Below are 24,877 nucleotides of genomic sequence, written 5' to 3'. Positions count from 1 at the left end.
CAACATGTACAAAGATGCAAATCTCAATCCGAAATGTACTACCCGGAATAGAGCTGAAAGGGTGGCTACCTTGCCCAACCATCTCTTGCCAATGCGCCAGTGTTTTCTCCCTTCTGATGATTTTTATCAGAGCTAGCACAGCTTCTGGCATACTAAATTCTTCATAATCACCGCATTTCTTCCCAATTTAGATGAGGTGCTGCTTAGGTATCACGCAGTCACGAAAATCCCCATGTGATGTGGGCCTTTCTAGAGAAGAGTAGTTAAAAGAACAGAGTTCTGTGGTCTGCCAATCATTTGGTCTAGTAAAAGTAACTCAATAAAAGAGGGGTCGTGTTTGCCCCACCAGAATTTCCCCAGAAGAGGATTCTGCCCTCAAGGACGCTCAGAGGCCGGAAGAAAAGGCGCGGAGGCGTCGGCTCCTTTAAGAGGCGAGGCCGCCTCGTTCTCCGCGGCGATGATTGGCTGAAGCGACCGCAGACGCGGGACTTGGTTGCCTGGGAACGGCCTAGGGGGCCTGCGGCGGGCTGCACGCAGCTGCGAGGTGCTTGCTGGGGCGGCGCGGGGGTCTGCGGGAACGCGGCTCAGGCCCAGCAGTTCTCGGCGGAGCCGCCGGCGCCATTGCCTCCTCGCTCGGTGAGCGCCGCTCCGCTCGCCCAGCCCGGCCTCCGCCGGCCGTCGGCACCATGGGCCAATGCGGCATCACCTCCTCTAAGACCGTGCTGGTCTTCCTCAACCTCATCTTCTGGGTGAGCTGGCGGGCAGCCCGGGCCGAGGGAGGCCTCTGTGTGGCGCGTGGGGACCAGGCGGACGCAGGAGCCACTGAAGGGTCGCCCGGGCCTTGCGGTCTTGGAGCCCTTGGTAGGGTCCTTCCGGGGCCCGACGGAGGCCAGGGCGGTGCAGACCGGAGGTCTCCGGGGGCTCCGGCCCGCTGGCACGGTGCCAGGGTTACGCGGGTCTCCGCGACAAGAGCCTGCGCGGCGCTCTGCTCTTAGGGCTGAGTCTGTCGGGACGCCAGGCCCGAAATGGGACACTGCCCAGTGAGTCGGGTCCGCTGTCTTTGTCTGAGTCCTCGCTGAGCCAGTGGCTGTCCCCAGGTCGTGTAGCAGCTACGTGGGGACGCCGGTCAAGTCCTGGGCCAGGAATTTCGGCTTAGAGCTCTTTGTATAGAGTTGGTTGGCTAGTAACCAGCCCAGAAAACGGAAAGGATTCAGTCTGAAACAGCAGCGCATTTCTTTGATCAAGCAAATCGCTATGGTGGGGATGGGTAGCCTGAGGTTATAAAGCCTTTTAAATGTATCAGCTGCCTGGAGATTTTTGAAGTAACGAATTCACTTCTATAAAAGGTTGCTTTTTGGAGGAGCTCAGGGAACCCGACCCTAGAGAAAGTGCTTATAACTGACCTGTCTTGAGTCAGGCCCTTATCTCACCAGGGACTTTGTACTAACCTGTTGTTACTTGGCCCTCTCCTCTGCCTTGAATCCTTCAGGACTTTGCACCAGGAAAAGAAAATTAACGTGTCTTCCATCACTTCTTTTTTGTTGTTGTTTGAAAAATAACACAAAACAGCTTAACATTAGAACAGGGCTCAACCTCTTTACTACTTTAAGTAAAAGTCTGGTAGTGTACTGCAGTATAACCCACATTGTTGGGTGTTTTCTGCTAAATTATTAGTTATGGGCACACTACTGGTGATTTGGGACCCAACTGACCCTCGGGTCATCAAACTGGGATCAAGTTTCCCTTTTCCCAGCTTTGTTACAAATATTTTGCCCTGGGTAGTTTTCTCTGTCCACAGTGCCCAGGATAGTCTTTGAACAATTTCACTGAGCGTACTTTAGTGTATCGTCACCCACCCCCACTCAGCTCCTGTCTCGGAAAGTATGCACATGTATTCTGAAAGTCTTCCCATTCCTCTCCCCTCTAACAAAGAATGAAACCTTCCTTGTCCCGACTGCTGGTAGCTTAAAAGGATGTTCAGGATAACGAGGCACTGGTGGTTGTTTCTGCGAAACTGGCGATTGGCTTCAGAGTGAACTACTTGAAATCACCTGTGTGGCATTGGGATTCCTGAAATTTCATTTTCCATTTAGAACAGATGTTCCCCATACTTTAAATTGCATGCCTGTTTAAAAGGGAAAATATTTTTTCCAGAGATTCCCCAAGCGAAAAACACTTTGTAGCTAATGAGACCCCCCAAGAGACAGAAATTTTGTTTATTTTAAGACAGAGCCTTACTGCGAGGTTCTAGCTGCCCTAGAACTCACTATGTAGACCAGGCTGGTGTCCAACACAGATCCATCTGCCTCTGCCTCTACCACCTAAGTGCTGAGATTAAAGGTGTGTGCCACAATGTCTGGCTTGAGGTGGATATTTGTAGTCATAAGAGTTCCTTGTGGGTTTATGGCTCTAAGTATTTGGTTTTGAAGAATATTTATTAGGTGAAGTCTAGGCCATTCACACTCAAAGCCTATGTGTGTTAATCTGAGAAAATGCTGGAAATACAGCCACGGTTTTCTTTAAAAAAAATTATATATATATAATATATATCAGTTTATATATATAATACATATTATATATATAAATTATATATATTATATATATAAATTATATATATATATATATCAGTTAATTCTTGCTTATGAATCTTTGGAAAATGTACAAATATATTCACTCCATGGAAAGTTATGTTGTGAACGTCTTAGTTTTGCTGAGGCCAATATCCTGTTGTTCATACAGTATACCTTTTATCTGAGTAACAGTAAAACTTTTGTGAGTGTTGAGAAGGAAGTTAAGCAGAAAATGGGGGAAAATACAGTGCAGTATAAGGGAGACAGCAGTATTTTAGCCTATCTCCTGACATTATTAGCTTGTAGGCAAGCTGTTGCAATCTGACAGTATTAATAACTGTTGAGAGCTTTCTGCTTGCTAATAGTCATTGTGATAACTTAGGTGAGTATAATTTGGCACTGGTGACAGCGTCTGAGCTTAGGGAGTTTAGACAGCACACTCAAGAAGCGGCAGGGCCAGTGTTCAAACCCAGGTTGTCCCATTGCTAGAGTCTGTGGTGTTAGAGGAAGTCGTGCCTTCAAGAGGCTTGGAAAGAGCATGGGGTTAGGGATGACAGTTGTTAGGCCATATTAGAGGCTCTTTTCTCTTAAATATACTGACTTTCACATTAATGTTTAGAAACTGTACCCACACTTAGACTATATAGCTCACCTGCTGAAGAGCTTAAGTCAAGGAGGAAGTGCATTAAATTGTTAATAGATTCATCTTGAGAAGTTGGAATACATTCTTGAGTTTGTGTCGAGTGTGTTCTTTTTTTTTTTTTGGTTCTTTTTTTTTTTTTCGGAGCTGGGGACCGAACCCAGGGCCTTGCGCTTCCTAGGTAAGCGCTCTACCACTGAGCTAAATCCCCAGCCCATCGAGTGTGTTCTTATAGGTGGCCCCTCCCTCCTTATAAACCCAGAAATGTGTAACTGGAAGAAGGTTAAGGATCCTGTGTACAGACAGAGCACATCAAGTCGATCCAGTTTAGATTTCCCTGGGCAGCTTGCTCATACCAAATCTCACTATTGGTACTGACTGATCCTCGCTAAGTGCTAAAGTTTAATTGCTTTGGCAGAGCCTTATATCTTGATATACTGGTTCCTTTGGCAGTCTGTCAGAGGCCTGTGATATGGAAATACAGTCTTGCCCAGTACTCGGGCTTTAAATAATCTGACTGCCAAAACTGCTAATGTAGATTTAGTGTAGTTTGTACAGTATATCTCTTAAAGGAGATCCCATTGCTTTTGTCTTCTGTGTGTGAGCATGCATACAGTAATACATATGTACATCCCACAACATGCATGTGCATAGGCGGAGAGGATGGCTTGCAAGGAGTTTCTCTCATACCATGTGGGCCCAAGGATAGAATACAAGTAGTGAGTCTTGGTGGCTATTTCTGAAATTCTCTTCAGCAAATTTCTAGAATATTAGTGGTTATAGCTTGAATGATAGTTTTGGATGAGGTTTTTTTTTTTTTGTTTTGTTTTTTTAATAATAGCAACTCAGCACTTTAAAAACATTTAAACATTTAAAATGTTAAGTGTGTGGGTGTTTGTATGTCTGCACCATTTCTATGCCTGGTGTCCATGGAGGCCAGAAGAGAATGTCAGATCCCCTAGAACTGGAGTTCAGGACAACTGGGAGCTGCATTGTTGGTGCTGGGAATTGAACACGGGTCTTGGGAGACCAGCCAGTGCTCTTAATCTCTGAGCCATCTCTCCAGTTCTGAATCTTCTGTTTATATGGAGCAGTGTAACTTTAAATATAAGTATTAGTGCTGGGCTGGAGAGATGGCTCAGTGGTTAAGAACACTGACTGTCCTTCCAGAGGTCCTGAGTTCAAATCCCAGCAACCACATGGTAGCTTACAGCCATCTGTAATGGAATTCGATGCCTTCTTCTGGTGTGTCTGAAGAACAGCTACAGTGTGCTCATATATAATAAATAAATCTTTAAAAAAAAAGAGTATTAGTGCTTGATTCATGAGCATGTATAAAAGGTTACATGGGTTTGAGGTAAAAGCCTACATTTGAAGGCTGTTGTAACACTGGTATAATAGACACCTTTGTACAGAGATCAGGTAGGATTCAAGATTTACTTTGCACGCATTTGTTAGGCTTTCCAGGGGCTATAAGAGAAACTCTGCCATGCTTGTAGACCTGCTAATCTTGCGTGCCTGTTTTGTTTGCTGTGTTTCATCTGTAATGAGAAGGAATAGTAACACCACAACAGCTTGTGGCTTAGGGAGAAGTCCAGCCAGACTGTCTACCTGTGCTAGCATCATTTACTCATGGGAAATAACCTCTGTATAGAGAGGCTGGAAGCTATATAAAATGTCTCCTGTTTTAAAAAATAATGTATTTCTCTGTGTTAATGTCTATAAGGAGAATTGCTTTGTTAAACAAATATGAACATTTGCACACCTGTTCTTACAAAAAAGTTTTTACAGAACTTTCAAGTGGAGCAAGACAGGCTGTAAAAGTACCAGCAAGCTAAACCAGGGCGTGGATGTGACTTGGTGACAGCTTGAGGTTGGCAGAGGCTTCTCTGAGGAAGTACAGTTCAGGGTAGAAGAGAAGAAGCCAGTTTAGGGGTGACTGTAAGAGAGGTAAGGAATTCAGTACTGAAGGAGTAGCTAGGTCATAAAGCCAGGGTATACTTAGCATGTTCAAATTATTAAGTAAGGGCATATAGGTTATACTTCAGTGTTCTTAGTTAAGAACATATAGTGAAAATGGCTGGAGAGATGGCTCAGCAGTAAAAAGGAGTTGTTGCTCCTGTAAAGGACCCAGGTTCTATTCCTAGCACCTTCATGGTGCGTTGAAACCATCTCCACAACTCTAGTTCCAAGAAATCTAATGAATGACCTTTTCTACCTCTGAGAGCACCAGGTATGTAGATATACATGCAGACAAAATATACGTATATAAAATAAAAATAGACAATTTTAAAATAAAAAAATTTACAAGAGAAAAATATTTTCCACTCTTGCAACAAACCACCCATTGTGTTTCTGACATGTCCTGTGTTGTGTAGGTAATGTCAGTAGTATATGTTGAGATCCTGACATGCTTTTCTGGTTCCTGTGCTCATTCTGTCTGGGTGACTATTCTAAAAATATTGTTATTATAGCACATCTCAGCCAACAGGTTGTTTATTAAAATAGGTTTTCAGTTTGTTAGAGAAAGAAGTTTAATTTTGTCAGGAAGCAAATCATGGTGCATACTGGAAATATGTTTAACTTTTTTTCTGTTTTTGAAAAATAGGGTTTCTCTGTGTGTCTTGGAACTCAACTCTGTCTGCCTCCTTAGTACTGGCATTAAAGGCGTACACCCCTCATATTCAGCCTCTTCTACTTTTTATATTTTACATGAAAGGATTTCTGACCCCACTGCATTCTTGGTCATGCTTGAGCAATCATTTAGGGCACTGGGCCTCAACCTCCCTAATGCGGCAACCCTTTAGTACAGTTCCCTATGGTGTGGTAACCCTCAACTATAAAGTTAAGTTTGTTGCTACTTCAGAACTAATTTTGGTGCTGTTATGAATTGTAACATGAATATCTGATTTATGACCCCCAAAGTGGTTGTGATCTACAGGTTGAAAACCACTGATTGAGGTAGAACTTAGAGCCCTCGGGAGATCTCTTGATCACAGTTTGAGGAAGTTTTCCATCTCTTTAGAATATTTACCTTTTTAGAACTGGATGGTGAAAGTATATGTCTTTTGTCCCAGCACTTGGGTGGCAGAGACAGGTGGATCTCTGAGTTCAAAGCCAGCCTGGTAGCCAGGACTACTCAGAGAAACCCTGTCTGAATTTAGAAACAACAAACAAACCCAAAAAACAAAACAACAAAAGTTTTGTCTTTTAGAATATTTCTTTGAAGTATTTTAATGAATTTTATCCCATAGAATCTGATTCTAGGTAGTGGTTTTGTTTTGTTTCCCCAGAAAATTCCATAAGTCTTGGTACTAAATGGGTATAGCATAAGAATTGTGAGGTCAGAAAGCAGAAGTGGAATAGCTGCTCTGCCTGCCTCAGAAATACAAAGGCATGATCTCTGTTGCTTAGCTAATGGAGAGAGAGAAGGGAGTCTTAACTGAATTTCATATCTCTGGGCACCCATTTATATCCGTGGGTGGGTCTTTCTTTAGAAATGTGATCTTAGTGGTTATCAAACATAATTAGTAGATTCAGAACTATAAATTGTCAATTTCTTATAAGTTAATATTTAGCTTGAAAAAAATCTTTCTTCCTGTTCCTCCTTTTAAGTAGTTTATCAGTCAGTAGATGAGAACTTTTTTGTGTTTACGTATTCATTTTTACTTGAAGAAGACTGTAGTTGACAATGTGTATTTTACATTGTTGCTGTTACTCATGTAAACACATAGCTAGACTCTAACATGATAAAGCTTAAATAGTCCAGACTCCCAAAGTAATAACTGACTTTTTATAAAGTTAGAGTGAGATGCAGCAACCAAGAGTCTCAAAACACAAGTTAAAACTCCATGATTTGCAGCTGGCCCTTGGAGCCTGTGGGTCTGGAAATAGCCAGTGTCTACACTGTTGCAATAATTAGCTGGTGGCGATTAGTCTGTCTCCAGTTTCATTGTGGTTTGAAATTTGGGGCTTTCAATTGGAGGTAGGCATACACTGGATTAATTGGATCAACAATAAATATAAAAGTCCAAATGAAAAGTAAAAATTCAGTAGAATTGAGGATAATAACCCTTGTAATGTCAACAGGGTAACAGCTTAAAAGGATTAATATATTTAAGAATAATGGCAGTGGGGGTGGAGAGATGGCTCAGTGGTTAAGAGCCCCTACTGTTCTTCCAGAGGTCCTGAGTTCAATTCCCAGCAACCACATGGTGGCTCACAACCATCTGTAAAGAGATCTGATGCCCTCTTTTGGTATATCTGAAGACAGCTACAGTGTACTTATATATAATAAATGAATAAATCTTTTTTTTTTTAAAAAAAAAAGAGGGGTTAGGGATTTAGCTCAGTGGTAGAGCACTTGCCTAGGAAGCGCAAGGTCCCCAGCTCCGAAAAAAAAAAAAAAAAAAAAAGAATAATGGCAGTGGTGTCAGTGATACTGATTGCTAAAGTAGCTTATTGGCACTCCACATAGGCTTTGACAAAGTTTTCTTTTTAGTAATATGATAAAATAAAGAAGTATTCACCAGAAAATATCTAAAGGATGAATCAAAACCAAACCTAAAAATAACAGTAAATGGAAGCAGTTGACAGGCACCTAAAATGGGATTGAAAACATTTATTGTTTATTTCATGTATGTGAGTACACTACTGCTCTCTTCAGACACGCCAGAAAAGGGCATCAGATCCCATAACAGATGGTTGTGAGCCACCATGTGGTTGCTGGGATTTGAACTCAGGACCTCTGGAAGAACAGTCAGAGCTCTTAACCACTGAGCCATCTAGCCCAAAGTGTAGGACTGAAGAGAAACCTACCTATTTTATGTGTTTAAGGGCAGATAGATCTAGGAATTGATCTGGAAAAAAGCCCCACACAATATAGTCTTAATTTCAGACATAATTTTAAAGGTATTTTGCATCTGTGTAGGAATGTGCGTGTATATGAAAACTTAAATATATTGGAAACAACTAAACACATAATTGTATCACTCAGACAGTATACTTTTTCTTTAGAATGTTTTTGCACTAAGATGTGTAGTCCCTCCCCTCCCAATAAATATACTAAGTTACAGTCTCAGAGTGTTTCCAGGCTACAAATGCAAGCTCACCTCTTAGGGTTTGGGGTTTTGCTTTTGCTGTTACCATTTTATGGTGTTGGTTTGACAAATGTACAAGTCTTTGTTTCCATCTTATGTACTTGTAGATTTCTAGAAGTGTTAATAGGTATAAATACTAAAGTTGATATGTGTTGCCGATTGTTTTTCAGAAAGATACATTTTTAGCACTCTACTCCCTCTGGTATAAGTTGAATCCCACTTTACTTCATTACTACCAACTTGTCAAGGAGAAAATGTTATCTCAGTAGCTTTACAAGGTCTTGTGCATAGGCAGCCCTGATTTCTCTTTTCCTGGTTGTTCTTGGAAAGATGGTGAGAGAGTAAGTGAAATATGTTTGCTTGAGACTTAGTAAATGAGTAAATTGTGCTTAGTGACACGAGCCATTTTACCAGAGTAATAAGGCTGATAAAACACAAAGATATATGATTTCTTAGGTAGTTTTAATGGCAGGAGGGAAAAGTTTTTGGGAAAATTTCTTCTGGAAACGAATTGTATAGAATTGCCAATAAATTCCTTGCAGGAAAGTAGTGAGGTATATATAAATCTAATATGGCTTCACAAACTCAGAATTAAATACTAAAATGTGTATATATGTTGAATGTTTCTGGTTTTCCCCTGTTTTGAAGTATTGCTTTTTACAGTGTTTAGAGTACATAGCAGTTTTTTGGTGGTTTTTTTTTTTTTTTTTTTGTTCTTTTTTTCAGAGCTGGGGACCAAACCCAGGGCCTTGCGCTTCCTAGGCAAGCGCTCTACCACTGAGCTAAATCCCCAGCCCCTACTACATAGCAGTTTCTAACCAGTTTCTCACTTGACTATTTCTTCCTCCCAGATTCCTATTCTTTACCAATTGATTCTTTGAGGCAAAAATCACTCTAAAGGAGCAGTTTATGTAGGGACATAGAATCATTAGGCTCTGGGCTTTGAGGGAAAGTTGAGTTGGCCCTCATTTTTGCCAGTTATAAACATGATCTGTTAATGGGGTCTGTTAATACCCCATTCCCACAGTGACTTTGCCTCCCTTTTCATTCACATGTTCTATGGGATGTTTCCAGAGGCAGGTTTCAGAGTGCTTGATGAAAAAGAAGGAACTAATTGTGTGGGTTTTAGGATTTCACTGCCCCATCTCTCCTCCATCCCCCATAGAGGAGTTAACCTTCCCTCAAACAAAAAACATCAGCCTTAGTTTGTAAATATCCAGACAGCAATGTTATTTAAGAATGAAACTTCTTACTTGAATACATTCACATTTGTGTAGATGTAGAGAAAGACTAAAAAGAAAAATAGTGTCATGTGTTTGAAACTGAACAGTAGCAGTTCAGTTAACAGAAAAACACCAGCCTGCCTAAAGCTTTAAACTTCCATGACTTAATTTAAAACATGGGCAAATTGAAAGAACGGTTTTTGTTTTCAAAAAATCTCAGCCTTTCCCCTGAATTTCCCTTTACTTCTTTGTAAAAAGGAAGGTTATTTTTACTACCCTGCCCTGGCACAGATCCTCCTTATAGACCCAGATTCTCTCAACTCTGACAGACTACTCAGCAGCTTCTAAGCTCCACATTGCTTTGCCTGCTACTGCATCCTCCTCCCTCCCCTCCTCCATCCTCTCCTCTCCTCTCCTCTCCTCTCCTCTCCTCTCCTCTCCTCTCCTCTCCTCTCCCCTTCTCCATCCTCTCCCCTCCTCTCCCCTCCCCTCCCCTCCCCTCCCCTCCTCTCTTCTCCCCTCCTCTCCCCTCCTGTCCCCTCCCCTCCCCTCCCCTCCCCTCCTCTCCTCTCCTCTCCTCTCCTCTGTAGCTGCTTTGTTGGCAAAGTCCTGATCCAATCTCATCAGTTCTCCACAAACAGGATTTAACCAAGCTCACCTTTTAATTTTCTGTTGCTTTTTAAGTAATGTCACATCTGCATTAAGAGCCAAACTGACTACAGACTTTCCATCACTGGTAGGAACTACTGTGTGCCTCCCTGCAACTGACCTTGCAAATTATTTACCTTGTTAGTTCAGCTCTCTTGATTGTCATTAAGGCAGGTACTTAAAATTATTTAGGTTATTCAGCCACTGTTTGAAGTGAACAATTACTCTGTTTTCAAAAGTCATCTGGAAGAGACAGCACTCCTGTTCATACAGTCCTGTCAGCAGTAAGTGCACACACTCTGTGACTAACTGCTGTGTTACTTCCTACTGATGTTGAAGAATGGACACTGTTATACTCTCTCCCTCGAGAACTGCCTGTCGATGGTTTGCTGCACAGACTGAATCATCTGTCACCTTTCAGACAGTAAGCAGTGTTTACAAGTGCGATCTCAGGCTGTGCCTCCCTGGGCTTTTCTTGCATTTAGTTTTGATTTGTTCTGCTGCCTTCTCACACTTAGTGTTAGATGGTACGTCACTCTGGTCAGAGAGGAGCCTGAGCAACACGTCACTTGGCCATTCCAGGCATACTAAGTGCGAGTTTCACAGAAACCTTTTCAGATGAAAAACTCATCATTTTATTTCTAAAATGCAGGTGGTTCCTCAGTACCCTGTACTTTATATTAACTTTGGAGTACCATTATCTTCTTGTTACATTTTTTATTCAGATTTATCTAGGCTAAAACTTTATTTACTAGCTGGGCCCAGTGACACAATATGTTAGTACACTATGCTTAAATAGAAACTTTTAAAACATTGAATTACTTTTAAGGGATTTACTTTTAATTATGTAGACGTGTGTGGCGTGTGCACGTGTGGATGCAGTTGCCCGTGGAGACCAGAAGTGGGCACTAGATTGCCCAGAACAAGAATAGGTGTTATGGACAGTTTTGAGCCACCCAGTGTGGATACTGGGAACCAAACTTGTCATCCTCTGGAAGTGCAGTACACATCTCTCCAGTGAGCTCATTTTGAACAATATTTGATTTTTATTTGTAATTTGGATCAGTTCTTGTGTAAAGTGTGCTTAATGAAAGCAGTTGGCACAATTTAATTAATTCATGTTTAAGATTTAATTCAATTTGAAGACTGAATTATTTGCTTTAGTAAGATGCATTATATATATATGTATATTTGTGACTATATAACATAAATAATAGTTAAGAAAATGTTTAAAAAAGAGCATTCGTTGTTATAGACTCTACACACTTCCACACTGTTAGGGCTCATCTTCATTGTTACAGACTCTACACACTTCCAGATTGTTAGGGCTCATCTTTATTGTTACAGACTCTACACACTTCCACACTGTTAGGGCTCATCTTCATTGTTACAGACTCCACACACTTCCAGATTGTTAGGGCTCATCTTTATTGTCAAAGACTTCACACATTTCCAGACTGTTAGGGTCTATCTTTTTGCTCATCTCACTGTGACATACCCCAAAAGCAAACCAGTAGGCGAATCCAACAGGCCTGGTAGCTCTTAGTGTAGTGTTTGTTTTAATGGTAAGCTAGTAATTACAACTTAGCAATCTGTCCTAGAGGTGGTGGCCATCAGAATCAGTAAACTGAATTAGTTTCCAAGTTGTATTTGAATAGTGGACTGACAGCTGTGAGCATTGGCTGGACTGGTGAGGAAATATGTACAAGCCAGCCAAGCCAGCCTTCCTTTATGTAGAGCTGGAGGTTACCGTGAGGTTTTCTCTGTAAACTTTGATACCTGCTTGCACCAGGCGCTGTTTGAATGGATACATAAGGTGGCGTTTGACTGAAAGAAACAGGCACAATTTGTGCCCAGGAGGTATATAAGAAATGAAGTATGAATTTGAGACCAGCCCAGTCTACAAAGGGAGTTCCAGGACAGCCAAGGCTACATGGAGAAACCTTGTCTAGGAACAACCCACCCCCAACCCCATGGCTTAAAAAAAAGGTTAAACTGCAGCCATTATGGAAAACACCCTGTTTGTGTTTGCTAATATGTGAATGGATGAAGGGTTAATAGTTGAGAATGGCCCTCCTTAATGGGGCTGGAGAGACGGCTCAGCAGTTAAGAGCACACTGTTCTTCCAGAGGTCCTGAGTTCAATTCCCAGCAACCACATGGTGGCTCACAACCATCTGTAATGGGATCTGATGCTCTTTTCTGGCATGTAGGTATACATGCAGATAGAGTACTCAGCTACATAAAATAAATAAATCTTTTAAAAAAATATTGTAACCAACAGCCATTTAATATACAGAGGGTTTAAAAAAGAATAGCTTCCATGAGGAAGCGGTGATCCTTAGGCTGCCTCTGAATTAGTAAGACTGCAATGGAGTGGTTGGTGAAGAAGTGAGGGGATGTGTATGTCAATTTTGTTTGCAGTATATGAAGGGTGAAGACTTCAGAATGCAAAGCAGACAGAACAATTTAGATTATTAAAATTTTCATAATCCTCATGCAAGTTAGGCCTTGCCCTGTTCATATTTTTAACAATAGTAACATAAAGAACGTATTAGGGGAGAGTCAGGGATTAAGGTTGAGGGGTTGACCAGATTAAGACATGTGCTTCTGTAAGGTGACAAGGGGTAGTTCGCTGGGACTCCAGGAAGAAGTGAGGTGTGACAGCAGCACCTTGGAGCTGAAAACCCTGTGATGAGAAGGGAATTATCTGTAGCCAGGGAAGAGAAGAAAACGAAGTGGAGGAGAGATGATGTTAAACAACTCTTTATTCTCATTTTTATTTATTATTTTTTTTTTTTTGGTTCTTTTTTTTTTTTTTTCGGAGCTGGGGACCAAACCCAGGGCCTTGTGCTTCCTAGGTAAGCGCTCTACCACTGAGCTAAATCCTCAGCCCCTTTATTTATTATTCTTAATTAGTATATTCAATTTTTGAAGAATAGTTTGAGTACACAAATAAGGGTGGTGGGTAGGCGACACCTAGTCCCTGAAGTTTCTTTGCATTAAAAAAAAAAAATTGTGAGCTTCGGTGGTGGTGCACATCTTTAATTCCAGGGCCTGGGAGGCAGAGGCAGGTGGGTCTCAGTTTGAGGCCAGGCTGGTCTACAGAACAAGTTCCAGGACAGCCAGGGCTACACAGAGAAACTCTGTCTCAAAAAACAAACCAAGTGGATGTGCGTGCGTGCGTGCATGCGTGCGTGCGTGCATATGCTTGTGTTCATGTATAAATCAGGTGACCGGAGCCACCGTCTCCAGATGTGATTGTACTGCTGTGCTATGATAGGTCTGTGGTGTCCAGGCACTGAACCTTCCAGCCTCAGACTGAGTTTTTAGGTTCAGAGGATTATGTCATTAATGTTATTGTGGGAACTGTGCACTAGCTTGAAGATTTATATGTTTAAGTTTTCAAAGATGGAGTAATCATACTTGCATTAAAACACTGAGTTCTGCTCCTTAGAGCAAACAGCTTAGCATAGCTTGGAACTGTGTGTGTGTGTGTGTGTGTGTGTGTGTGTGTGTGTGTGTGTGTGTGTGTATGTGTATGTGTATGTGTATGTGTATGTGTATGTGTATGTGTATGTGTGTATGTGAGCACAGAGCTGGGGCCTAAGGCTAACGAAACCAAAAGTGATGGAGACTGCATGAAGGGGCCTGGAGCTGGAATAAGTCTTTCTGCGCCCATCTTCCCTTTAAGTGTTCCAGCTCCCATGACTCCCAAGTGTCCAAGGAATTTCAATAATGAATCAGGAATGTTCTAGCTTTACTGATTTAAGAATGATGGGAATTAATAACCTCCTGGGTTGAAGACAGCTCAGTGGTAGAATGTGTGTATAATATGAGCAGAGCCCTGGGATGGAGCCCAGCACCACCTAAGCTAAGAAAAAAAGATAGCATAGAAGCTGTGGTAGTGAGACCCAGTGTTTTCACTGCTCTTACAGGGGGCGGCTGGCATCCTCTGCTACGTGGGAGCCTATGTCTTCATCACTTACGACGACTATGACCACTTCTTTGAGGATGTGTACACGCTCTTCCCTGCCGTGGTGATCATGGCTGTAGGGGCCTTGCTCTTCATCATCGGCCTGATCGGCTGCTGTGCTACAATCCGGGAGAGCCGCTGTGGGCTGGCCACGGTAAGTTAGCACTTCATTCTTCATGGGCTGGACTAGGAGGGCTGTTTATCTGGTTCTCTATCTTGGATTGAGAGGAAGTTCTGTAGATGTAGGTGCCTTGTTCTTATAACTTATACCAGAGTTATTAACACATGCCTTAAACCTTTGGAGACTGTCCCATGTAAGTTTTTTTTAATGTAGAGACTATTTAGAACTTTCTTTTCTGGTGTTTTCTTTACAGTTTGTCTTCATCCTGCTCTTGGTTTTCGTCACAGAAGTAGTAGTTGTGGTTTTGGGATATGTGTACAGAGCAAAGGTATGTTGTCCCCTGTGCCTCATTCGCCTAGTGCTCTGAAAGTTGGCTTAAGCTTTCCAGGTAAAGTAAAACAGGTTCAGTTGACCAAAGTCAGCATTTTCATTGTCTTATTTCAGTGAAACTGCTGCTTTAATACATCTAAGATTAATTGGCATTTACTTATAAAACTTCTTTTCTCAATATAGATGAGGGCTGATGTATTTTTTTATTTAGACATTTGATAGATACTTGTGGGACATCTGCCCAGTACATAGATGCTTGTCCCTTTTGAGTGACTTGTTATGCTAGATTTCTTTGCATAGACTTTTTGAAAGCTATTAGCCTGTGTGATGTCATAGATCTGAACTATTTGAATCTAAATGGAACAGGAAGTCTTTTTCTTGCTGTAAGTGTACATATAGAATATATTGGAATCTTGCAAACATACCTTGGCTGATGTTAGTAGAGCAGTGTTTTTGAGGGATGGAATCTTTGTTGATTCAGGTGGAGAATGAGGTTGATCGTAGCATTCAGAAAGTGTATAAGACCTATAACGGGACCAACTCTGATGCTGCCAGCCGTGCTATTGACTATGTGCAGAGACAGGTAAGCCTCCCTGACGGTGTCCACACTGACACTAGCTCTCCTGTCATGTGGGTTGTGAGAACCTTCACAGCCAGGACGAACTAACCCCACAGCAGCTGTAAGAGCATGTCCACAGCCCTGCTTCCACATTCACTGCTTTTCACCAGTCTTATTCAACATTTTTTGCTTTATTTGCTTAAAGTAAGTCACACGCATTTCAAACAAAACTTGTTAAGCATTTTGCCATTGGAAATGATATTTAATTCAACTGAATAGGCTGAAACAGCTCAGTGGTTAGGATCATGTATTATTTTGCAGAGGATCTGAGTTTCATTCCCTGTATCCTTGTTGGACGGTTTCCAACCACCTGCAACTCTCGTTTTAGGGCACAACCACAGGCTTCCATAGTTAACCTGCACTTGCATGCCCATATCCACACACATATACAATATGTAAAATAGCTCCACCCCACACCCCCAACGAAGATCCGAAGATTTCTTAGTAAGAAACTCTTTTAGGTGATGTACTTTTCAAGTATAGATCTTGGAACTTATAATGACATCTAAATTGAATTTGAAAATTCAACTCCAGTCACACTAACCAAGTTTTAGTGTTCAGTTCATCCCCAGTGTGTCTAGTGGCTACATGCTGGACGGCACAGATGTGTGCTCTTCACTCACTGTAGACAGCTCTGCTGGGTGTCACTGACCTGGAGTAGCTTGTTAAAGCTCTGCCTGAAGCTCAGCCGACACCTGCATCACCTGAGGAATCTTTCTCTTATCCAGTTGCACTGCTGTGGAATTCATAACTATTCAGACTGGGAAAATACAGATTGGTTCAAAGAGACAAAAAACCAGAGTGTTCCTCTTAGCTGCTGCAGAGAGACTGCCAGAAGCTGTAATGGCAGCCTGGCCAACCCCTCCGACCTCTATGCCGAGGTAAGTTTGATCTGGTTTTCACACTCTCGTCCCCACCTGACTTTTTCAGTCCTTTGAATAACTATGTTGTCTTTTGTTTTAAGTGCCCATTTGTAAACAGCTTTGATCGGTAGTTCTCCTTTCCGTAGTTGCCAATGAGTAGCAATCTGTGTGCCTGCAACTTTCTCTTCAAAGACAAGTCTAACCAGGCTGTGTGTTCCCAGGGCTGCGAGGCTCTTGTTGTGAAGAAGCTACAAGAAATCCTGATGCATGTTATCTGGGCAGCTTTGGCCTTTGCAGCTATTCAGGTAAGCAGGGTAACCAAGCAGCTGTTGTCAGAGGTAGTTTGTCCTCTTGTGTCAGCTGAAATAGCTTTAGCTACTAAGCAGAGTGAATCTTCCTGCACCAGCCAGCAGTTTCCAAAAGCCCAGAATGCTTTAAAGAAACTATAGTGATCTTTATGGGAGGGATTGCGTGAGGAGACTCTATGCCTTATTTTCCTGAATTGATTAACGAGGGCATCATTCAAAAAAGAAAAAAAAATTTACATCAAAGATATCTTAGTTAGGATTTACTGCTGTGAGCAGACACCATGACCAAGGCATTCTCATAAGGACAATATTTAATTGGTGCTGGCTTACAGGTCAGAGGTTCAGTCCAGTATCATCCAGGCAGGAACATGGCGGCATCCAGAATGGACACCATGGGGCTGGAGGAGCTGAGATTTCCACCTCTTGTCCCAAAGGCAGCTAGCAGAAGACTGACTTCTACAGCTAGGATGAGGGTCTTAAAGCCCACACCCACAGTGATGCACAGACTCCAACAAGGTCACACCTCTAATAGTGCCACTCCCTGGGCCAAGTGCATTCAGACCATCACAGTGGGGCATTCCTGGGAGCTTTCTGGCAGAACTCTTTTAAAATACTGGTGTATTTCAGTTTGGGATGGACAGCTTTCACATCAGTGTTTTTACCGCTTCACTTTCTGCTGCTTGTTTTTCTGTTCTTGAGGGTTGTTTTTACTTTTTAAATTTATTTTTGCTGTACTGGAAAGCAAACCTAGAATCCAATGTTTGCCAGACAAGTACATTCCCACTGAACTATATGTTTCAAATCCTTACTTGTAATTTTTTTAAAAGTTATTTCTATTTTACCTTATTTTATATATGTGAGTGTTTTGACTATGTGGATATCTTGGTACCGTGTATATTAGGTACCATGCACGTGCTTGGTACCAGTGGAAACCAGAAGAGGGGACTAGATCCCCTGGGGCTGGTGGTATAGCTGGCTATGTGCCACCATGGGGTTCACTGGAAGACTGCCCAGTGGCTCTAACCATTTAGCCATCTATTTATTTGTTTTGAGGTAGCCACTTGGTACACAATCTCGGCTGGCTCCAAATTTCTGGGCTTAAGTAGTCTTACCTATCTGGCATAACGGGTGTACATGCTGTGCCCGATTCCTTGAAGAGTGTGTGTATAACACACACACACACACACACACACACACACACACACACACACTCTCTCTCTCTCTCTCTCTCTCTCTCTCACACACACACACACACATACACACACATACACACACACACACACAGACTTTAATACTAGTAGTCTCTTCTAAAGGGAACAGTTTCTAGAAAAGATCTACCAGTAAACACTGAGGCTCTAGCCTTCTCTATATTTGTGGACTTGTTTTAGACATATACTGTCATGCAGAAAAGAAGCCCTTGACATCAGCTGGCACACACGGGGAGTGCGGTTCATTGTTGGCATCTGTTTTCCCTACTCTGCCAGTGAAAACAGTCTCTGTGTGAAAGTTGGTAAAAGTGTCTGGTGCTTGCTTCATTGCTTACTTACTTGCCTTCCATCAACCATACACTCTCATTTCTTAACCCCATAGGAAAACTATTAAGTTAGAAGGACAGACACCTAGCATGCAGCATAATGGTCCACATTCTTGGATTCTCGGGTTTATATAGTATTTCCTTCACGTTATGTTGGGTTAACATTTGGAGTCTAGTTGAGAATAGCCAGCTATTTCTAAAGCTTTTCTGTCAAACTTGTCTGAGGGGTTTTTGATTTTGTTTGTTTGGTTTGTTCTTTGTTTTCTGAGACAGGGTATCTCTGTGTAGCCCTGGCTGTCCTGGACCTCATGCTGGTGTCAAACTCACAGAGATCTGCCTGCCTCTGCTTCTCAAGTGCTGGGATCAAAGGTGTGCATCACCAAGCCCAGCTTCTGAATGTCTTTCAAGGCTTTTAGTTCTTTAAATAGGCTTCTATCCTCAAATGTATTTTAAGACACCTTTTAATTGTTACACTAAAGCCAACATAATTGCTACTTTAAATGTATGTTGTTTGGCCTTCCTGCTCTTTGCATATTCGAGCAGAAGCTACTACATTTACTGGAAAGTGCCTCTAAAATGCCAAAGGGCAATTGTTTATTTTGCTGGTATTCAAACAGCAATGAAATGATTCATTAAAAGCCTAGCTCCATATTTGCTATGGTCTCTGCCATCCTAAACATTTACTTTGTGGCTCAGCATAGCAGTAATTTGTCAGGGATGTAGTCCACGTTTTGACTGTTTGTGCAGACACAGTCATTCATCCAAAAACAATGAACTAGAGCAGTCTTCCCAAGTGGAAGTCTGGCCTGTGCATTTCTGGTAACTTTGATGACAAAACTGTACATATTAGAACACAGCAGAACGCTCTGTGGTTGTGCAGTTATTGTTGCCCAGGAGATACACAGCTGTGTGGGGAAACTGATGACGGGTGCCTGTAAAGGTTCCACGGCTTTGATGTTCAAGATGTGGTGGTGGTCTGTGTGAAAAACTGTAAGAATGACAGAAGTGACTCAGTGTACTTGTAACACGACACAAAAAAGAATAGAGTCTCCGATCCATTCTCCTTTGTTTTCCACCAATATTAGGAAGAGCAGGGCAGTAGGTCCATCACACAGGCAAGAGCAGGGCAGTAGGTCCATCACACAGGCAGTGGAAAACTAAAGCTTGGACTCTGACTCCATTAGGATTGGAGTTTTCAGATGAGATTTATAAATTCTTAACATTGAACACTGACAGATTGGCACTGTAGTGGGTAGAACAGAGAGAATAGATTCCTACAGAGAACAGGTTTCTTGGCTCAAAGCCTAAAATATTTACTGTGTCTCTTTAAGAAAACACTTACTAACCATGCCCTAGCCTAGTTAAATGGTCTAGGCTTGTGTGGGACCAAAAAGAAAGAGAACCATGAAAAAGAAAAACCTAGCTAATTATAAAAGGATTTTTAATATAAGAAAGAAATTTAGGATTTTTTTCTTATATCCCTTGTCAGCTTATAAATTAGCATGATGTTCCTCTTCTTTGCAAATAGACAAATGATCAACTAGGAATTTCGTATCTAAAGTTCTAATAATAGTGCAAGTCGAGGTTTTTTGTTAAGGTCTTGAGGGATTGTGCTGGGCAGGCAACATGGGGAAGACTGACTGGCAGTCTTTTCTCTGAGTCTTCCAGCGAGCATACCCTGAAGGTAGAGTGATTGGTAGAAGGTAGAGCAGACTTAGGCAGAGGCTGGGCTAGGGAAATGGCTCGGTTGGTAAAGTGAGGACCCAAGGCTGGGGGTAGGGGAGGGGGGCAATGATGGAGAAGTGGTTCAGTGGTTAGGGCACGGGCTGCTCTTCAGAGGACCCAGGTATGATTCCCAGCACCCACATGGCAGCTCACAGCTGTCTGCAGCTCCAGTTCAAAGGAATCTTATGCCTTCTTCTGGCCTCCATGGTCACAGATGGCCCTCCTGGCATTTATACGGGATGTGATTTTTCCTTTCATGGCAAATGCTTTAACTGCTGCGTCATCCCCCTAGCCCTTTTGTTATAGAGGCAACTCATTTCTCTCAGTGTCCATGAATTTGAGTAGTAGTTTGTACTGGACAAGTACTCAATATTTTGGGGCATTTAGAAGCTTATAGGATGTAGCTTTGGCGCTTGCTTTTTGTTTTGTGGTAATTATAGATTACACTTTGAAATAATTCAGTGAACTCCTCTGTCTGCTATACCCAGCATCAGTGATAACAGCATGCAGAGCTATACCGTAACACGACTAGGATATCTCTCTACTGATTTCATCCGGGTTTCTCATTTATATATTTAGTCAGTTCTATACAATTCTGTGACCTGAGTAGGCATCTGTATCCATCACCACAGTCAAAACACCAGGGGCTGGTTAAGAGCACTTGCTTCTCTTGCCCCGGACCCCAATCAGTTTCCAGTACCCATCTTGTAGCTCACAACCACCTGGAATCCAGTCCCAGGAGATCCCACACTCTTCTGACCTCTGAGCACCAGGCACCGATGCAGGCAAAACAAAAAAGGTTTACTTACTGTATGTATATGAATGCTTTGCATGCATTCATGTCGGTGCGTGTTGGATCCCCCACACTCAGGTGACAGATGGTTGGTTCTGAGCCACCATATGGTTAGCTGTGAGCCAAACTCAGGTTGTCTGCAAGACCAGTAAGTTCTCTAACCACTGAGCCATCCCTCCAGCTCCAACACTATTAAAACAAACAGGAGACAAGTGGTTTCAGTACCACAGCATTTCCTCCTATCTTCCTTTTCATAGCTCTCCTACTTTCTCACACTCCACCTACATAGAATATCATAGAACATTTTCTTTGGCAGTTGTTTTTATATAGTAAGCATTTATTTATGTGCTTTTCTTTTCCTTTTTGTTTTTGTTTTTTTTTTACAGAGTTTATATTTGGTGTTTTACTTGGCTTATGTAGATTGCTTCCCATGACTTGAATTTTACAAGGGGGTATTTTTCATTTTAAGAAGTAATATTAAAGCACAGTATTCCTATAATGTCCAAGTCTATTGTTGCAAATTTTCAGCAGACAGTGTAATGTTAGTATAATAGTATCATAAGTGGTTCTGTAATACTTAATGGTGAGAATAAGATGTTTCCGAGTAGATTTAATGTTAAATGGATTTGTTTCCAATCAGTAGAGTTTTGTTATGCCTTTTAAATTGCTTTAAGTCAGTACAAGTTGACTTAAGTGAAATAAAAGAACAGCTAGACAAAATGTGTTTTGTGTACAGGCTGTGGCCCTCAGCAGAAGTTACCCAGCTGAAGTGAAGTGAGCTGTGGCCCTCAGCTGAGGTTACAAACGTGGCTGCCCTTGCATTTGGGGCATAGATATTCAGAACTGAGAGGTCCTCTTGGTGGATTTTTCCTTTGAGTGTCCTTCCTCATCTTTTTTTTTTTTTTTTTTTAATTTTTGTTGAAAGTCTATTTTGTTAGTTATTAGATTGGCTATATCAGCTTGCTCTTCGGGTCTTTTGCCTGGAAAATGTTTTCCCAGCCCTTTACTCTGACGTAATGTCTATCTTTGATATTGAGGTGTATTTCCTGAATGCAGCAGAATGATGGATCTTGTTTTCATCCAGTCTGTTAGCTTGTGTCTTCTTATTGGAGAATTGAGTCCATTGATGTTGGGAGATACTAATGACCAATGATTGGTAATTCCTGGCATTTTGATGGTGTACGTGTAAGTGTGTGTGTGTGTGTGTGTGTGTAAGTTTCCCTTATTTTGGTTTTGCTGGTATGAAATTATTTATTTCCTGTGATTTCTTGGATGTAACTAACCTCCTTGGGCTAGGTTATTCCTTCTAGTATCTCCTGTAGGGCTGGACTTGTGGATAGATACTGTTTAAATTTGGTTTTCTTGTGGAATATCTTGTTTTTCCATCTATGGTGATTGAACATTTTGGTGGGTATAACATAGTCTATGTCGGTTGGCATATGTGTTCTCTTAGAGTCTGCAAGACATCTTGTCCTTCTGGTTTAGAATCTTCATTGGAAGTTGGGTATAATTCTAGTAGGTCTGCCTTTATATATTAACTTTCTTTCTTTCCTTGCAGCTTTCAATATTCTTTTCTTTGTTCTCTACATTTAATGTTTTGATTATTATGTGGTGGTGGGGACTTTTCTGGTTCAATCTGTTTGGTGTTCTGTAAGCTTCTTGTACTAGGCATCTCTTTCTTTAGGTTAGGGAAATTTTATTCTATGATTTTGTTGAAAATGTCTTCTGGCCCTTTGAGTTGGGAATCTTCTATTCCTTTTATTCTTAGGTTTGATCTTTTCATAGTGTCCCAGATTTCTGCGTGTTTTGTGGGTTTTTTGGTTTTTTTGTTTGTTTGTTTGTTTGTTTTGGATTTAACATTTCTTTGACCCATGTCTCTACTGTCGTGTCTTCTACGCCTGAGAGGCTGTGTTCCATCTCTCGTATTCTGTTGGTGATGCTTGAGTCTGTAGTTCCTGATTGGCTACCTAGATTTTCCATCTCAAGTATTCCTTTGTTTGTGTTTTCTTTTCCATTTTCAGATCTTGAATGGCTTTATTTCCTTCCTCTCTTTGGTTGTATTTTCCTGGATTTCTTTAAAGATTATATTCATTTCCTCTTTAAAGGCCTTTATCATTTCATAAGATTGGATTTAAGATCATTTTCTCCTACTTCAGCTATATTAGAATACCCCGAGCTTGCTGCAGTAGGACAGTGGGTTGTGGTGGTGCCACATTGTGCGGGCTCTTGTTGACCGTGTTCCTACACTGGCCTCTAGTTGTCTGGCTTTGCGGTTATTATAGGTTTAGGTGCTGGTTTCTGAGTTTATCTCAGATGGGTGGTTTGGGGGTGTTTCCCCCTTGGTTTCTATTTCTTCTAGCCTGAGTGGACTGGGGTTCCAGCGACCAGCGTGAGTCTTCAGGAGACTGTCTCCAATTGGGGTTTTTGTAGTCTGTTGTTATCTAAAGTTTTGGGTACCAATGTTGCCCCTGGGGTTCCTAGAACTGTCATGGACTGAAAAAAAGCTCCAGTAGCTTCTTCAGTAGTTGTGTGTGAATATGGAATCCAGGGCATTGGTGTATTTCAGGGCTGTTGGGTGTGCTTTAATGGGAGTTGGTAGGCAGAGGGCAGGGTTTTACCTGGGGTTCCTGGTGCCCACAGGCCCTCTGGGGAGAGCGGCCCGAGCTGTAGGTGAGTCCCCAACCTTTTAAAATTCAATAACTTAGATCCTTCACTGTCTATGAGGACTTGGTTGCTGTGTGTGTTTTGTGAGAGAGGGTCAAGAATTTTATAATCAGCTTTCTTTAATAATCTAGTTTAATGCTTTTGCTTAGCAACATGACATGTCTCTATCCTAATACGTTATTCCAGAAGGACTAGACAATTATGAAGGAGCAGTGGACCTTGACAAGAAATATGTCATTAATGCTGCTGAATCATTGTTAGTTTTTTTTGACAATTTGGGGTCATTAAAGCTTGAGATAATGTCAATGCCAAGACAGAAATATACATTTGCCGGGGGTGTGTCAGCCTTGTCTTACACTGTTTCCTCCTGCAGCTGCTGGGCATGCTGTGTGCATGCATCGTGCTGTGCAGACGGAGTAGAGACCCTGCCTATGAGCTCCTCATCACTGGTGGGACCTACGCATAGCGGACAGTGTGAGCCTGAGCTAATTTGTAGTGTCCTTGTTCTGATTTGGAAGGTGGATTGAGCAGGCCTGCAGCAGCTGGTTCCTGAGTTCATCTAGTCAAAGCACACGTACACTGGTGTTGGACAGCAGGTTGGCATTTCATGTACCCACCTTCTTACCTACCCATCTATGGCTTTCTTACCCTTGTTCTAGATGGTTCTCCATGCCCTTAATCTCAGAACCATTTACAAGTTTTGTAGTATGGTAGAGCTAAAGGAGGGTGTAGCCTGCTTCTTCACCTCTGAGGAGTAATGGGACTGTGTTGTGGTATCACTGGGCTCTTTTTGTCCTCATAATGAGAACTCTTGGCCAAAGGTTTGGGGGTAAGAGGGAGGACGCCAGCTGTCTGGTGCCGCTCACCAGTGTCCTTTTAAAGAATATATACTGTAGTACAATAACATAGCAATTGTACAAAATGGCTAACATAGATTTTAGAATCAAACAGTATGTGTCCTTGTTCATCTTCAGAATCAGAGACTGATCTTTGAAACTAGTGGTTTTTAATCAAAGCTGGCTTTATAGGAAGACTATAATGTATGCACTGTTTTAAAGCAGTTAGTGTGAGTGTGTGCGTTTCTGTGTGATTGAACCCATTCATCATAAGTCTTACACTCGTTAGAGATAATGTACCCATGGAGACTAGCAAAATAGTATGTAGATGTGATCTCAATTGTAAATAGAAAAATTTAATTCAATAAACTCTGTATCAGTCCTCACCATGTAGTTTTGATTATTTGGGGATATTTCAGGTCCACAGCAGCAGCACACAGCAGGATAATGTTCCGGATGCTGCTGTTGACTGCAGTTCATCGTGATTTGCATGGGCTTCCATTGTGTGCTGCCAGAATTTAAAGGCTGTGGTCTTCCGCAACGCAGGTGCTTTCTAGAGTATTCTAGAACATCCATCGGCAGAGGGCAAAGGCCTAGGGGATAGACAGTGATGGTGCTGCCCTTGACCTGAGGACTTTGAAATCCTAACACAAGAGAGACTTAGAAGAGCCAAGTAATTTCTCGGCGCAGTGGTGATAGTACAAAAGGACAGGGCCCCAAGGAGGCACCAGAGAGATGGACGCGGCATTGTCTGGAGGGTTTAGTGACATCACTTAGGAACTAACTGCCCAAGCCTAGAAGCTGGAAGGCTCTGCAGAGATCTGGGAGTGAGGTGTTGTTTAAGACCTGATTAGACAAAGACACTCTTTGGTTGTACAGGACTTGTGCAGGTAAAAACCTGAACAGATTGCTGATGGCATCGGGCTTGC

General features: G+C 42.0%; 1 protein-coding gene across 2 annotated transcripts; it reads left to right on the top strand.

The window, feature by feature from the left end:
• Nucleotides 1-472: 472 nt before the first annotated feature.
• Nucleotides 473-24,334, top strand: Tspan3 (tetraspanin 3). Of its 2 annotated transcripts, NM_001005547.1 has the most exons (7): nt 590-749; nt 14,118-14,309; nt 14,530-14,604; nt 15,088-15,189; nt 15,954-16,106; nt 16,310-16,393; nt 23,486-24,334. In NM_001005547.1, exons 1-7 carry the CDS (start codon nt 687-689, stop codon nt 23,576-23,578), a joined length of 762 nt encoding a protein of 253 aa, NP_001005547.1. In that variant the 5' UTR covers nt 590-686; the 3' UTR covers nt 23,579-24,334. The 2 variants fall into 2 exon arrangements, with proteins under 2 accessions (XP_063121188.1, NP_001005547.1); XM_063265118.1 differs by lacking the exon at nt 23,486-24,334 and having other exon boundaries at nt 473-749; nt 16,310-19,692.
• The last annotated feature ends 543 nt before the right edge of the window (nt 24,335-24,877 follow it).

This window comes from Rattus norvegicus, chromosome 8 (genome assembly GCF_036323735.1).
Source record: "Rattus norvegicus strain BN/NHsdMcwi chromosome 8, GRCr8, whole genome shotgun sequence".
NCBI classification, from domain to species: Eukaryota; Metazoa; Chordata; class Mammalia; order Rodentia; family Muridae; genus Rattus; species Rattus norvegicus.
This window is presented reverse-complemented; position numbering and strand designations above follow the sequence as displayed.

What these genes read in the sequence shown, in the direction of transcription:
- Tspan3 (XM_063265118.1), top strand. Translation starts at nt 687, where the DNA reads ATGGGCCAATGCGGCATCACCTCCTCTAAGACCGTGCTGGTCTTCCTC. An exon ending in TTGACTATGTGCAGAGACAG is followed by an intron (nt 15,190 to 15,953) that starts GTAAGCCTCCCT and finishes TCTCTTATCCAG; the next exon opens with TTGCACTGCTGTGGAATTCA. An exon ending in CCTCCGACCTCTATGCCGAG is followed by an intron (nt 16,107 to 16,309) that starts GTAAGTTTGATC and finishes GTGTGTTCCCAG; the next exon opens with GGCTGCGAGGCTCTTGTTGT.